General features: G+C 42.1%; 1 protein-coding gene across 3 annotated transcripts in view; it reads right to left on the bottom strand.

The window, feature by feature from the left end:
* The window catches only part of RBMS1 (RNA binding motif single stranded interacting protein 1), a 764,797-nt gene extending 749,822 nt beyond the window's left edge, over window positions 1-14,975 (bottom strand). The window contains exon 1 of one of the 3 annotated variants that reach the window (XM_078681673.1): window positions 14,613-14,975. In XM_078681673.1, the coding sequence (XP_078537799.1) occupies window positions 14,613-14,687 (75 nt within the window). In that variant the 5' untranslated portion in view covers window positions 14,688-14,975. The remainder of the gene's footprint in view (window positions 1-14,612) is intronic. The other 2 variants (XM_078681675.1, XM_078681672.1) reach the window with 2 other exon arrangements.
* Between the last annotated feature and the right edge of the window lie 629 nt (window positions 14,976-15,604).

The following is a 15,604-nucleotide window of genomic DNA, read 5'->3' as shown; positions in this document are numbered from 1 at the left end:
TTGGGTCTTAATGGAGGTAACAGGAGGGCTAGTTGGCCCCCAAGGAAACCTCAAGAGCCAAGGGGACTTCATCCCCCAACTAATAGTGCACCAGGAGGCACGATTGCGGAATGGTGGAGAAAGGGGACGTGGCCACCAAAAACCTCTCTGCAAATCTATTGTGTGGCACTTGCTGGAGGTAACACGAGGGGTAGTTGGCCCCCGAGGGCCCTTAATAGCCAAGGGGACTTTATCCCCTACTAGTAGTGTACCAGGATGTGCGTTAGCAGATTGGTGGAGAAAAGAGGTGTGGCCTCCTAACAGGTCTCAGCAATCCTGCTGTGTGGGACTTACTGGAGGTAACAGGAGGGGTAGGTGGCCCCCAAGGATCTCCCTAGGGGCTAGCAACACTACTTGTTATCTACAGTGAGTCCCACACAGCGGGACTGCCAAGAGGTCTTCGGAAGCCACGCCCCCTTTCTCCATCACTCTGCAAACACGTCTCGTGGTGCACTACTCATTGGGACAAGAAGTCCACTTTATTCCTGAGGGACCTTGGGGGCAAGAAGCCCTCTTGGAAGTCCTACACAGCAGAATTCGTGAGAGCTGGTCAGAGGCCCAGTCCCCTTTCTCCAATGCTCTGAAAACACGACTGCTAGTTAAAAAACCTTAGAAATTCACTGAAAAAAACCCAAAGGTTACAGGGACGTTATAGTTAGGAATTAGCATTTAAGAAAACCTTAGACATTCACTGAAAAAACAAAGGTTACAGGGATGTTCAAGTTAGGAATTAGCATTTAAAAAACCTTATAAATTGACTGGAAAAAAAAACAAAGGTTACAGGGACATTATAGTTAGGGTCAGATTTCCATGTATTTATTTAAAAAGTTTTATATAGCGCTAGCTTGAACCGTAGGTATCAGATGTACCAAACCAGTGAAATTTAGCCAGTATATTTATCTGAGCTAACTATAACTTGTGCCCCCGCAATGCACTCCTGATGACCGCTCATATTGCATCACTCATGACATGGTATGTGACATCACTAATGACATCTCAAATGCCACCACTGATGACATCATCCACAGAATCTCTGACACATCACTCACACTACCAAATAACCTTTCATACACCCACTCCAACGTCCACACTACCATCCTCAAATCCATTCACATACCCATACCAGTACTTATACAGCTATTCACTGATTCATAAATCAACACTCGCATCCACTCACTCACCCATACTATCACTCATACATCCACTCACTCACTAATACAGCCACTGACATATCCAATGAAACACCACTAAAGACATTCACACACTGAGTCAGTCACCCATAAAGTTACTCACACACCTTCTCACTCACCCATACAGTCAATCACATAGCCACTAACTCAACCAACAAATTACACACACACTCACTCACTCATACAGATACTAACATGTACTCACTCACCTATACAGTCTCTGACAAAAGCACACACTCACCCATACAGCCATTCTCACCTTAACTCACTCAACCATACAGTCACTCACATACCCCATCACTTACCTATACCACCTTTCACATACCCAGTTACTCACCCATATATCACTGACACATGCACTCACTCACTCACATAGCCATACACATACTCACTCACCCATACAACCCCTCACACACACACTCACTAACCTATGCACCCAATGACTCACCCACCCACTTACTCATCGTTGTGGACAGTCACACCTCCTCACTCACCCACACAGACATCATACACCCATACTGGAACTCAGACAACCAATCAAATACCCACAAGCCACTCGCGTACCCACTCACCCACCCATACAGCCACTTAGATACCAACTGACAGACTGATACAGACATTCACACAACCTAGTCACTCACCCATTCATTCACTGAGACACCTAATCACTCACGCATACAGTTAGTCACGTACCCACTGAATAATCAATACAGGTACTCATACACCCACTGACTTACCAATAGACCTTGGTATATATATATTTAACCCTCATAAATGTTTTTAAAACATTCACAGTCACTAGATGATGTCATGAGTGATGTAATTTGGGATGTCATCAGTGATGTCACTGACCATGTCATGCGTGATGCAATATTTGAGGTCATAAGCAGTGCATTGCGGTGGCACAAGTTATAGTTAGCTAAGCTAACTATAACGGCTGAGTTTCACTGGTTTTGCATGGGGGAAATCTGACCCTAACTATAACGTCCCTGTAACCTTTGTTTTTTTAGTGAATATATATATAAATATGGCGACACTTTGCACAAAATAAATTAATTTGCACAGATTTGGTGGTCCGTATCCGTTACTTTGCCTGAGAGAGAACGACGTCAGGAGATTGGAACCTTTTGGAAATATATATATATATATATATATATTTACACATTACCTACTGGCAGTCTCGAGTAGGTAGTTATACGTAGGACCTAGTTTCCATAGGAAAAGCTTTTTTTGACTTGCCTATAACTTTGGCGTAGTTTAACCAATCTTCATGTAATATTCCCAAAAAAATGTCAAGGTAGGTTCTAGTTGTCATGGAAAGTTTGGTGGTGGTCCATGCAGTGGGGAACGAGAATTTAGGGCACAAAATAAGGGTGCATTTGTAATGTTAATTCCCATAGGAGCGCTTTGCCACACCTACAGCCCGAACGGACTTTCGCCATATTTGGCAGCGAGATAGATGTTAGCTCAATTAAGTGCCTTTTGCCTATCTGGTGTAAATCTGTTTAGCAGTTTTTGAGAAATGTAAGCTGAAAATGATAGTGATATCTCTGGCTGCGAATATTTTGCAACATTTCCACAATAAATTGTGAATGCATGCTCCAACGGGAATTCTCTAAATAGCTGGATGGATCCTGAACAGAAAGTTGCAGCTGCCATTTTATTGATCGGGAACAGTTCCCGGGGCTCACAATTTCTGAAAACGCCAACATAAAGGGTCAAAGTGGAGATACTTTGAACCCATGTTTGGGAATGGGGTGTTAGTGACACAAGTTATGTGTCCAAAATAGATTTTTTTCATCACACGTGACATTCGCAACGATGCTGCGATCCCCCCCTGTACAGTCATGGGGACATTGTGAATACTGCAAAGATATCTTGAACATTAATGAAAATAAAAATAAAATATATATATATATATTTGAACACACTCGCCAGTCACTGTCACACACTCATGTATGTGCTCAAAAACTCACTCAGACACTTAAACACCAATTCACATTTCAGCTCCCATACTTATATATCATGTCATATACCTACTCAGATACTGATGTGCATATTGTCATGCCAATGCAGGTACTCATGCACACACTTAAAGACTCACTTGGAGAGTGACGAATTCATGTACAGACCCATTCAGACATTCATACACCCACTTACAGACCCAGTGTGAGACTTTTGCTTCCACTGACACACCCACTGATAGTGGGACCCAGTTAGGTACTTATGAACCAACCAACTCATAGATCCAGTCACAGGCTCATCATGTACTCATTCACATACGCAGTCAGAGACTTATACACTCACTCTCAGTCCTATTCAGACACTCATGCACCCACTCAGACACTCACACACCCAGTCAGACTCACTCAGACATGCATGCAGCGACTCACAGACTCACTGAAGGACTTATAATTCCACTCACACACCCACCGAGACATTGATTGATTCAGTCACAGATCCAGTCTGACAATCACGTACTGACTCACAGAGCCTCTGAGAGAGTTATACTTCCACTCATACAGTGACTGATAGAGATGCACTCAGAGACTTTTGCAGTCAGTAACACACATACTGAAAGATTCATGAGTCTACTTTGATATCCACTTATAGACTTATATATGCAGTGACAGACCCACTCAGAGACTTATGCATGCACTCACATAACCAAGTGAATCCTTAATACAGACTGTTATAGAGATATTGAGGTATTGATAAATGTTTTATAGAATTAACTCATAATAGAATAATTATATTTAATTAACTTACCACCCTTAATCGCTAGAAACCCAACAATGAACACCTAATATATATTTAAAAAAATATCTTAATTAATTGATTTACATATTGAATTATCAATTAAACAATTAATAACAATTAACCAAACCATCGACAAAGTAGTTAGATTTAATGAACTTTCCACCCTACAAACACAACAACCCACACCTCATATATAACCTTAAAATGTTAATTACACAATTTACACAATTATCAATTAAATAAGTATTAATAATTAATATTAATTATTATAATTAATGCCCGCCACTCCTTATATAATACAAAAACCACAAGCCACACCACAAATAATAATACAATAAATAATTAATTAATAATATTTCAAAATCAATTAATAAATAATTATAATTATTTACTTTCCACCCTGTACCTCTATAACTCCCAAAACCGGCACCTAAATATTAACATAATTAAAACAATTAATTACACAATTAACATAATTATCAATTAAATATTGAATACTCATTTATAACTAATTATTAATTAGAATTAATGACTTCCTACCCTGTACCCCTATAAAACCCACAACTCGCTACTGCAACTAAAATTACAAATAAACTATTAAACTAAATTTTAAATGTACAAACCATATTAAAAAACCTTAACAATAATTATACAATTGATAACCTATACAATTAAAATATATACTAAAATACATTAAAATAATTTAAAAACAATATTATGAATACTATTTTTGTAAACGATATTAACACCATAGATATTTTTAACATCGCTATTAACAGAAATATTTTTAACATTAATATTGCTTACCTTAAAATCGATATACTTGTCCATGGTATTTTTGCACCTGCTATTTGTGTATCACGATATTTCTTTTTTTAAGTTTAAAAAGCTTTATTGATTAGATGAATACAATGTAAAACATGAGTACAATGGCAAAGAAGAGTACAACAAAAAGTTGATAAGAGATGATCGGAAACATTGCAAATGGAGAAGTAAACCCCAATAAGGGGTAAAAAATATACCAATGAAAAATGCTTTTATAACTTTTCAAATTTTTTGGGGAGGGGAAGGAAGAACAAAAAAGAGAAGAGAGGGAGGAAGGGGGAGGGGTATCACGATATTTCGAACTCAATATTTCTGCTCTTCAATAAAACAAAATTCCGTATATTGTCTGAATACTCACTATTGAACATCACAGATGGTATGTTACTCTAGTACTGCAAAGGATTGGCTGATGTGGTGCGTTCTGTTTCTTTCCTGGTTGTAGCTGCCACTAAAGATCCACAACAAAAACAGTGCCATAACCTCAGTCCTGGTGACTGGGCTGTGGTCTGGAAACATGTCCTGAGGAGTTATTTGGAGCCATGTTGTAAAGGCCCCTACCAGGTCATTCTAGTGACCAATACTGCTGTGAAGTGTGGTGGAGTTCCAAACTGGGTGCATGCATCACACTCAAACAAGGTGAGAAATCCTGAAGAAGAAATTGTACTCTTTCATCCTGAACCAAGAGCATTGGTGGTTACAAGCTGTGAGACAGAGTGGAGAAGTGGTACTGGGATCCTACCAGCAGCAAAGAGAGGGAAAGGGTGAAGAACAGCAACAAATCACACCTATTCAAGTACCTGTTATTGCACCATTTGGCATTGAGCCATAAGCAGTTCAGGATAAGAAATATTTGACAAAAATGAGCTGTACATTTACAAAGATACTGTGTAAAGTTAAAAAGAAAAGTTTAAGAAAAACAAAAGACTGACACCGACTGATTCCAATTTTTCTTTTATTTTTTTTTATCTTACAGAAGATCAACCTAAATCTGAGTCTGCAATAGAAGAGTGTGAATAACATTATTAGAAGTGCACAGAGTAAGGTTAAGGATTGTCTAAAAATCATTTAAAGAAGCTATTTGCAAAGTCTGCATACTGATCTCTAACTTGACTGCATTTAATCTGCTTCCAGAGAAAACATGTGTTGCCTCAGAAATAGATGAATGATGAAGAGAAATTGAAAGCTTCCTTTGTCGCATACAATAGGGAGGATTACTTAACAAACAGTTACTCTAGGTTAGTACAGGAATGCAAACACGCTGTGGGAGCCAAGGACAGTTATGTGTGCACTAAATTGACTGTCATCAGCATCAGAGGAAGTCACAGATTACCAAATGCTGTTGCTTTATGCAATCTCATGTAGTATATGGCTTACATTTGTATATAAATGAGAAAACTTTGAATGTTTCTGTTCTAACTATGACTTAATACTTTCTAGAGTGCCGTTGGCAGAAAGCATGAATTTACATTCACAAATAATAGAAATGGACACAGCATGGTACTATTTTATGCCACATAGACCTACAGAGTTAAAGCTTGTCAGAATAATTTAACTTGTTTGATGCGACCACTAGAAACACTTTTAATGTCATTAGAAGAGAGAAACACTAACATGATACGCAGTAAAGACGAACATAGTGATGTTTTGAGAAATGTTTGGTAGAAGGAGAAGGATGAATTTAGAAAGAAAGTGGTTTATCCAAAATTAAGATTAGACAGTCAACACAAAGAAAAAAGTTTGCATTTATAGAAGAAGTACACTAAAACGAACCAGACATGTGGGAATTAGTTGTGAACATACCTTTGAATTAATGGGAGGAACATGGCAAATGTTACAGGGAGAGGGATTTCCAATTCCGGGAGTTTATTTTGTCTGTGGATAGAAGGCTTATTTCCTGTTACTGGCTGATTGGGCGGGTTTTTGTTATTTGAGGGGGCTATTTCCTAAAATGTACCATGTGACTAGTACAGACGCATTAACAATAACAACAGCAGACAGACACACCCGTAGCATAGAGAAGGGAGATTTATGTAGAGCGGGAGGGTCGCGTGTCACTCTCCCCCTTCCAGATGCAGCCGGGCCCTGGAGAATGGGGTCCCAGGTTCTAAAAACAGACTAACAGACTAGCGAGAGGGGCCAAGTGCCCCTCTCACCTTTCTTATATGCACTGGGTCCCAGGGGATGGGGTCCCCATGGCCAAAATCAACCCAGGAAAGGGGGCCATGTGCCCATCATTCCCTTAAATATGTTGGTGGGCCCCAGGTGATGGGGTCCTTATGGTCAAAAGAGGCCCAGGGAGGGGTCTGCATGCACCCTACGCATATGCAACCAGGGAATAGGGTCCCCAGAGCAGAATTCGGCCCGGGGAGGAAAGGCCATGTGTCCCCAGGCCAAGCCCTTCAGCCAACCCCCGCGTACAGCCGGAGGTAGGGGGCAGCAGGGATTGGAATAACGTATGGTATTTAAATATTTTAAGATAGAAACTTTAACCCCTTGAGTGCTGGTGATGGAACCACTCCGTCACCAGCCACGGGTGGGCTCTGCTAATGACGGAGTGGTTCCGTCACGGCCCGGCTGCCGCGCCTGCGCGGCATTAATTTTGCGCCTGCGCGGTGCGTTCTATTAGGCGTGCGGGGCCATGAAGGAACCACTCCGTCATTAGCACAGCCCTTCCGTGGCTGGTGGCGGAGTGGTTCCGTCACCAGCATGGCAGCGTCGCGCGGCCCCCCTCCCCCCAGCTCCGCGGCGGAATTACAGCCGCGGCCAGAGGGTAAATGAGACTACATTGTTAACATAACAATCCTCTCTAACAGCATGCTGTTGGCTGACAAAGTATAATAAACTGTAAATTGAGGTGACACGTCCTCTGAATTATGTCATGTCTAATCTACAGCTCTTTTTTGTCTTTAAAAATTGAATTTCAATTATCATATTAAAAAAATATTGAAATGACTATTAGGAGTAAAAAAACTGAACAATCGCTGTTGAACTGAAACGTAAGGGCCTCATTGTAATGTCCGACCGCCATCGCTGCGGGCATGTGACCACCTGACAAGACGTCAGCGGTCCAGCCTATTAGGATATGACTGCTGTGCAGGCGGTCTTAAAATGCATTTTTCTAGTTTGGCTTATTTTGCAGCCCAGGAAAAGGGCTGCAGCATAATTTGCACTAGAAAAATTAATTTTGCGCACATCCATGCACCGTGTGCCAGGCACCACATAGTGCCTGGCACACGATGCATGGATGTGTGGGGGGACACTACATTTTGCCCCCCAGAGGATGGGGGCTCTGCTTGGGGCCCCCAAAGTCCCTTTCCGTCTGCCAGTTCATGGCAGTGAAACCGCTATGAACAGGCAGTAGGAAAGGGATATCTTAATCCCTACTGAGCTGCCTGCGCAGGCACATCTCCAATCTTTGATCCTGTCAGAAGTGGTGGTCCTACCCTCGGCCTCTGCGGTCCAACCGGCTACATTGTAGTAGAGTGCTTGGACCGATTGCCTAGATAGAGTGGGATCGCCAACGCCGGCCTGTGGGTGACAGTCCACCCGCCATCGTGATGAGGGCTTTAATGTGCAACGTGTATGTAACTCTGTATTGTAGATTTTACTGGTCATATTACACATGAATATTAGCAAGTATTCATCCACATGAGCTGGGTTGTAGTGTTTCCAGTCGTATACACATATTGTCAAGTATACTGCTGAAATGATCAAACTTGCCTGTACACATAACACACTGTTTAGATAAATATCCGCAGTTAGCTGGCGCATTAGAAGGCATGCTGTAAGTCGACTTATTGTGTGGTATTGTATGCTGGCATCTGTTCATCAGTACAAAGCAAGAGAGCATAGCTGGCTTCTGATGAACCTTCACCACTGAATTTCAGAACTTTAAATTAATAGCTTTGTTGATCTTAGTTTAACTTCGGTATAAACCATTGTAGTAACACATACATTCTTCTCCATGTCTTATAGTTGGTACGTTTGCTATCTAAATAAATATTAAGGGAAATCTATACTTGAGAAGTTTGATTTAAGGAAGATTAGTGACAAAGGACAAATACAAAGTGATATAAATGCAGGTTCCACCATACAATTAAGTTTTTAACTCTGCTGCTAAATAGTCAATTTTTGGTTATTTAATTGAATCTATGAACATAAAACACAGGAACCAAATAATAACAAACAATCCCTTTATTTTCAGATGCCTTTTTCAAAAACGTAGAGCTCATACAGGGAAAATACCTAATTAGTGCTAGAGCCTCCTTCAAAAGGTTCCAGAAAAGGGCAACACTACAATTATTTGAATGCTTGTTTTTTTTAAGTTTTCAAAAACCTTTATTGAAAATCTTGCACAACAAGCTACAGTATACATTGGCGGGAATTCCGCACTAAAAGAAAAGAACCACATCAGGTACATGCATCATGAGAACAATTGTACATAAGCAGCTCATAGTGGAGAGAAATGAAAGGGGACGGAGTAAGAAAGAGATGAAGGATCGCCCTGAGGAGATCAGGTGCTGGTGAGAAAAACAGCAGGGAGCCAACAGAAAGCACAGAGGGGTTGGCGGCACCCTAAAAGTCAACACCAGCGACCGCCGTGGGTAGAATGCCGGCGGGAACGCGAGAGAGGCTGGGTGGGCCAAAGCACTGTGGCATAGGAGGTAAGAGACAAGGAGGCCCCAAATGTCAAGTGTATGTCAAGAAACAAGGGTTCTTGTGGGAGCAATAGTGTACTATATTGGTACTTACAATGCGCAATGGCAATAACAATGGGTCATGTGGATTTCAGACAGAAAGGAGGCCGAGTACAGTGTGATTGAGTATTTACAGTTTATATCAAATATTCAAACAATTTCGCACTTATATACAACAATTAGTGCTTAGTGTCCCCACTGTGCATTGGAACCAAAAAAAACAGACTAGTGACATTTGTGACATTTACAGCTTGGTTTCCATCATACAGAAAACGACCATTTCTAGTTCTAACAATGTTTTCAGACACTGTGTTCAGTAATCAGTGCTGATACAATGATTCGTTTTTCATTTATGTCGATGGCGTTTCGATCCTTCCAAGGATGCAGGGTCTCTTCAGGACCTAATAATATAGGGACATCTGAAAGGATAACGATCAATATGCGCAGCCACGTGTGAGAAGTGAAGAACACCGGTCAAGTGAAAAGAATATGGGAGTATATTCACACTGGACCCAGCCGGGTACTCAGTGTGAGGGAAGAGGGAGAGGCTGGCGGTACAGGATGAGGCAAGGAGGATGGCAATGCCTGTGGTACAGAACTTCCTGGGGAGTATTTGCCGTGTTATGCCTCTGGTTGGTGCGGGCGTAACCATGAAGCAGAACCGATGGCGAGGGTGCAGGAACAGGGTGTGCCCCGTCAGTAGATTTCTCCTGAGTTGATCAGTAACAGAAACGTGCAGCCGCTGCGCGTCTCCTCCCAACCGTCTGTCTTGGTGCGACCCTCTGTATGTCAAGAACCCTTGTTTCTTGACATACAGTACTTACCCTGGTTCTTTGTGAGTAGGATTTCCCTTGTTTTTTCTGATACCAAATGTCAAGTGGGCGGGAAGCAGCCGGCCTTAACTCCCAGAATTCGGATAAAAGCGTCTGACAGCGTGCAGTGTCCTCAAGCCAAGCGCTAACCGTGGGCACGGGTCTCCGACCCCAGTGCATGGCAACCCTGCGCCGTGCAAGAACGAGCAGCATGTCAGTAAGCCGGCGGGAGGCGTCCGGACAATATTTCACAAAGCCTAAAAGACATAGCAGAAGGTCAGGCAGAACAGGTGTATAGGTAATCTCAGCGATGGCGGTGCACACAGAGCGCCAGTATGCAGAGACCTTTGGGCACAGCCAGGCAAGATGGGAGAAATCAGCAGCGGGGGCAGAGCAGTGTAGACACCTATCTCTGGGAGTTGGGCTCGATGATATGAATGTTTGTTGACTGTGGTTTTTACTCTTCTGTGTTTAGAATTGAAAGATATAACATTAACACAAATCACTGGGAATTGGGAGCTGCTGGTAGGCAGGCTCTTAGCCACTAATGGCATACACAAAGTAAAATTATTAATATTCTCGAATAGAATCATAAAGCTTGAAAACTGCAGGAATGTATTAGCTAATATCACCGCGACAGAGAAATAAAAAGATTACTTCATAGTGCGTTGATGATAGCTAATATCTCTTTTAGGAAATTAAAATCATCTGTAGCACCAAACATTGAAGAATAGATTACAGAAATTACATTATCTTGTATTGAGAAAGTTGTGTTCTCAAACGTTAATCTGTCGCTTTCTTTGCAACAGCTGTATGTGATAGGTGGGCTTGTGGTGTTTTTGACCCCATTCTGTATATATCTGTCTTTGGCACCATGCATAGAAATGGAAATTGTTATGAAGATAAGTTGTCATGATTTATACTGCTTTTAAAAAAATGCACATTGGTCGGATGACTTCCATGGTGAAGCTATGTATGTGTCTACTTTAAAATATAGTATTTTTTTTTAAATGCCTCGCGAGGTGCATGTGTTAAACATGCATGGGCTATAAGAAAGCCAATATAAAACACTAAAATTAAGTAAGGCATGATTTCAGAACCCCAAAAGACACAACCAAGTAGTGATGTGTGCAAACTTTGACAAACAAGGAACAAAAGTCTTTATTTTGTAGAATGCCTTTTAATAATTGCTTTAATGGTCTCAGTGGAAAACAATATTTGAAATAAGTTATTTAAAATAACTGGGATATCAACCTAAACATGTGCTTCAGGCATCCTTTATTTAAATGAGATTGGGTGATGCTGTATCCAAAGGCCTGTGGGAGAAACATGCAAATGAACTGATTATAGCCCAGCCTTGGTGTCAGAAAGAGAATGGGTCAGAATGCTTTCTGGGTTTTGTGTCAAGGTTAAGGCCCAGTATTATGCATAGAACAGCAACTTTACTTTGTGCAGTAACAAAATCCACTGTAGACTCTCCATGGAGTGTTGTCTTATCTGATATGTAGTGTTCTCTTGTTTGACAACAATCCTCCTTTCTTTGCTGCTCCCGCAAAGAGTAATAATCATGGTGTGGAATGTAACAGTGTGTCACGAATTTAAAATGCTTTTGAATTGTTACATGAATCAGTAAACTGTCTATAGCGCTCGTGAAAAGAAAAGCAGCCCTAAATAGATCCCTGTACCTTTTCAACCAAATATTACTGCCCAAATAAGAATACATGTCCTCAAATACAAAAATGATCCTAAGATCATTGTTTTTTGCCATTTCTGCCTAAAAATATGATTACTCACATTTCTACAAACTATCTCCTGCATACAAAGAAATGACAATTATAGATTTTAGGTTATACTTGAGAGATATGTTTTAATTTTCTGGTATACTGCTTTAGCTTCAAACAATCGTTTCTTGAGAACAATGTGGTTTTTATACCACTGTGTTGCTGTTTTGATGTTTGCAAAATGTTGTGCAAGAAGTGTAAATGACCTGTATACCGTTTCTTTACATAAGTGTGCTGATTCATGCATTTTGACAGAGTGCCTACAACCAACTGTACTGTTCTGACAAGGGCAGGGCCAAATAAATTACACTATTATGAATCATGTGATATTGTTTATTGAGGCATTCCCAACCTGAAAAATGTTACTAAAAGTATATCAACCTTTAAAAACGAATTTCTTGCTTATTTTATGTAAAAGGACAAAACGATAGCAGTTTTATTGGGATTTTCGCCTCATTGAACTCATTTAAAAATGGCAGAGGTTACCGCTAACCACTTATTTGAGTAGGGTTTCAATTATTCATGTTTCTCGTAACCGTTCTGAACACTTCCAATCTCCATGATTTCTCTCTTCTTTTCCTTTTTCTCTTCATTGAAATTCAGTATTGTACTATTTCCTTTACAAATATTTTTTATTGTTTCTTTAATATCTAAGAGTATTTATTGATATTTGATCTTAAGTTGGAAAGTATATCCTATTTTCCCTTTTTTCCCTCCCCCCTTTTTTCCCTATGTTATCTTTAAAATGTAAACAGCCTTCTGCTCTGTTTTATCACCTATTGTATCCCCTGTGTTAATTCATACATAACGTGTTAAGTTCATGGCTTATGTTTTGTGAATCATTAATTCAATAATAAACATAAAAATTGCATAGGTATTTATTTGCGTCCTGAGGAGTGTGGTGTTGCCGCCAAAGTATCACAGAGTGAAACTACCGGACAATCGAAGCAGAAAATATAATAAATAAAAGCTGTCCTGCAGTGAGCACTGCCACTAGAATACTAAAAAAACAAGCTATGGCCATGCTTCGAATGACAGAAATTAAAATCTGGGACCAGGGCGAGTTGTCTTTCAGATGTGTACACCATATGTATGTGAACACGTACTTTTTCAGGAAACTTAGCCTAAAGCTGAAATAAATGGAGAGCCGTCCACTTAGAAAGAGACGGAGAAGTGCCACACAAGTGGCATTTCTCAGTAAAAATCTAATAAAAACGAAACCACCGGTTGTGGGCAAGCACTGTTGATAGATCGTGCTGCTATATTGCATTGCTTTATGTCATCTGACGTCACTGGCGCCCTAGACGTCACAGAGCGACGGGTACTAGGGTGGAGTGAACATTGTGAACCAAACTAACACACCCTCTGCGCACTTCACAGAAATACGTTCTTACGAGGGGGAGGGGCGAGACACCCCGCCCCTGCAAGCAGCAGGCACCACGCATGTGGCTGCTGCGTCCTTTCCAGATGGCGCCTCCCTTAGCAGCTCGGGGCAGACTGGGTGGGGGTCAAACAGAGGCCTCGTCTGGTAGGGGTGATCCGTGCTGGAAGTGTGTGTATGTGATACAATAGGAACACTCGCACCCCCCTACTGTATCCGACGGCTGACTTATACTTCATTGTCACTGTTTGCCAGGCCTTCTAAACCTGTACTGTTAGTCATGCAGATACAACCTGCCCACGGTCGCAACCCCGTTCAGATGCCGCTCCATCGGTACTCGACCAGAGTACTAAGTGTGGACAGACCTTTGCCAAACCACGAAAATGCCTCAAGTATAAGTGGCACAACCCAACCGAAGTCTCTGCGATACGCAACACGCAGCAATCGCTCACATCCACAAACTCCGTGATGCGCTTGATTTCATAATGTTGCCAGGTGCGATCATATTAAATGTGTCCAATAAAGTAAGCTGTGCGCCTTACAAGTCCTGATACTGGGCAAATCTCGTAATATCCCCGTGCCTTAAAAAAAACCACAGTGTGACCTTTTAATGCAACTGATGCTCATGCAAAGCGGTCCGGTACCTTCGGATCGAGTTCGCTGTATATTAAAAACTGCAAAAGAACAATACATCAGGGACAAACAGACCCGCGCCTAAGATTTTTTTTTAAACGAGTCAAGCCACTAAAAAAGGCAGAAAAAAGGTTGGAGTACAACAGCGCATTTCCTGAATAACTATGCTGCACCAGCTCCCAGCTCCATGCGTGCAGGCAGGCGCACAGTGTGATCCCAGATCCCATTCCAGAAGCTTTCAGTCACAGCCTCTGAGGAACGGTGACTGTCGCAGATGGAATTCGGGTTATGCCTGTCCCGTCTCACCCAGCCCCTCCCCTCCACCATAGGGTGGCGCCCCACGGGCCACACCCAGAGCCAGTGAGCCTGTGGCACCGCCCGGTAACCTGATCCCCAGAGCCGTGCACTAGTGACAGGGTCGGGCGCCGCCCCCGGCCGCACAGTCCTCAGCTCACACGGCTCTCTGCACTGACTCCAGTGAGCAGCGTTCCTACCTTAGCCTGCAGATACTGCGGGTAGTAGTAGGTGGTGTATTGGGGGTACATCTGCTGTTTCCACACTTTGCCCATGAAGATGAAATAGGAGCCTGCAGTGCAGGGTGGGCGCTCTGGTGCTTTCCAAACTGCTCTCTGCTGCCTGGGTGCCCTTCCTTCTGCTGGCTCCGGCTCAAACCAAGGCAGCACAGCTCCAGCTGTCCCTCCTTCGCCGCTACCAGCTCTGCCCTGCAAGCTGGACGCACAGCCCGGTGCCCTCTCGGCGGCAGACGGATCCTGCAGGCAGACGATCAATAAACTCTTTCAAACTGCAAGCGGCGACGAGCAGGGCTGGCGGCTGCTGGCACAAGAGGGAGGCAGAGCGTGGGAGGGAAGGAGGAGTGGCCATTTTAATTCCAAGCCCAGCAGGGGCTGAGGTGTGTGTGTTTGTGTGTGTGTGTGCGGCAGGCTCAGCGCTTATAATATACCGGGAGCTGTCTCAGTAATTACGTACATGTTTGAATACCCAGCCAGCCCAACAAGCTGTTCTACGGCCTCAAAACTCACCGAGCGAAAAGAGGGAGTTAGAATTTAAGAAAGTATGAGATGGTGTTTCTTGTATATAAATCCATGCATGGGCTTTTACAGAAGCAGACGTGCTAAAACGGGGGATACTGCTAAAGAATGGGGTATATATAGAATGTCTGCCATGAGACACATTATTCTCTACCAGAATGTGTGTGCAAAAGGGAAATATGCGCGAATTGTAACTCTGCATGTATTTGTTACTATATTAATAACATTGACACTGCTATTGTTAACCACACACAACATATGTATAACAAAGTAGCAGGAGACAGAGAAGGCTGTACCCATACAGAAACGCGACTCCAGCAATCTTTGGATTTCTGGACATCTGTTGTTTTACTTGACAGTGCCAAAGGCAAGGGGTGAAAATTAATGATACTGGGTTTCGGTATTGACAATACAATTTTTTAGTCGTGCCTCAGACA

Source organism: Lissotriton helveticus, chromosome 3_1 (genome assembly GCF_964261635.1).
Source record: "Lissotriton helveticus chromosome 3_1, aLisHel1.1, whole genome shotgun sequence".
NCBI lineage: Eukaryota > Metazoa > Chordata > Amphibia > Caudata > Salamandridae > Lissotriton > Lissotriton helveticus.
The sequence above is the reverse complement of the archived record's forward strand: the minus strand, read 5'-3'. Positions and strand labels throughout refer to the sequence as shown.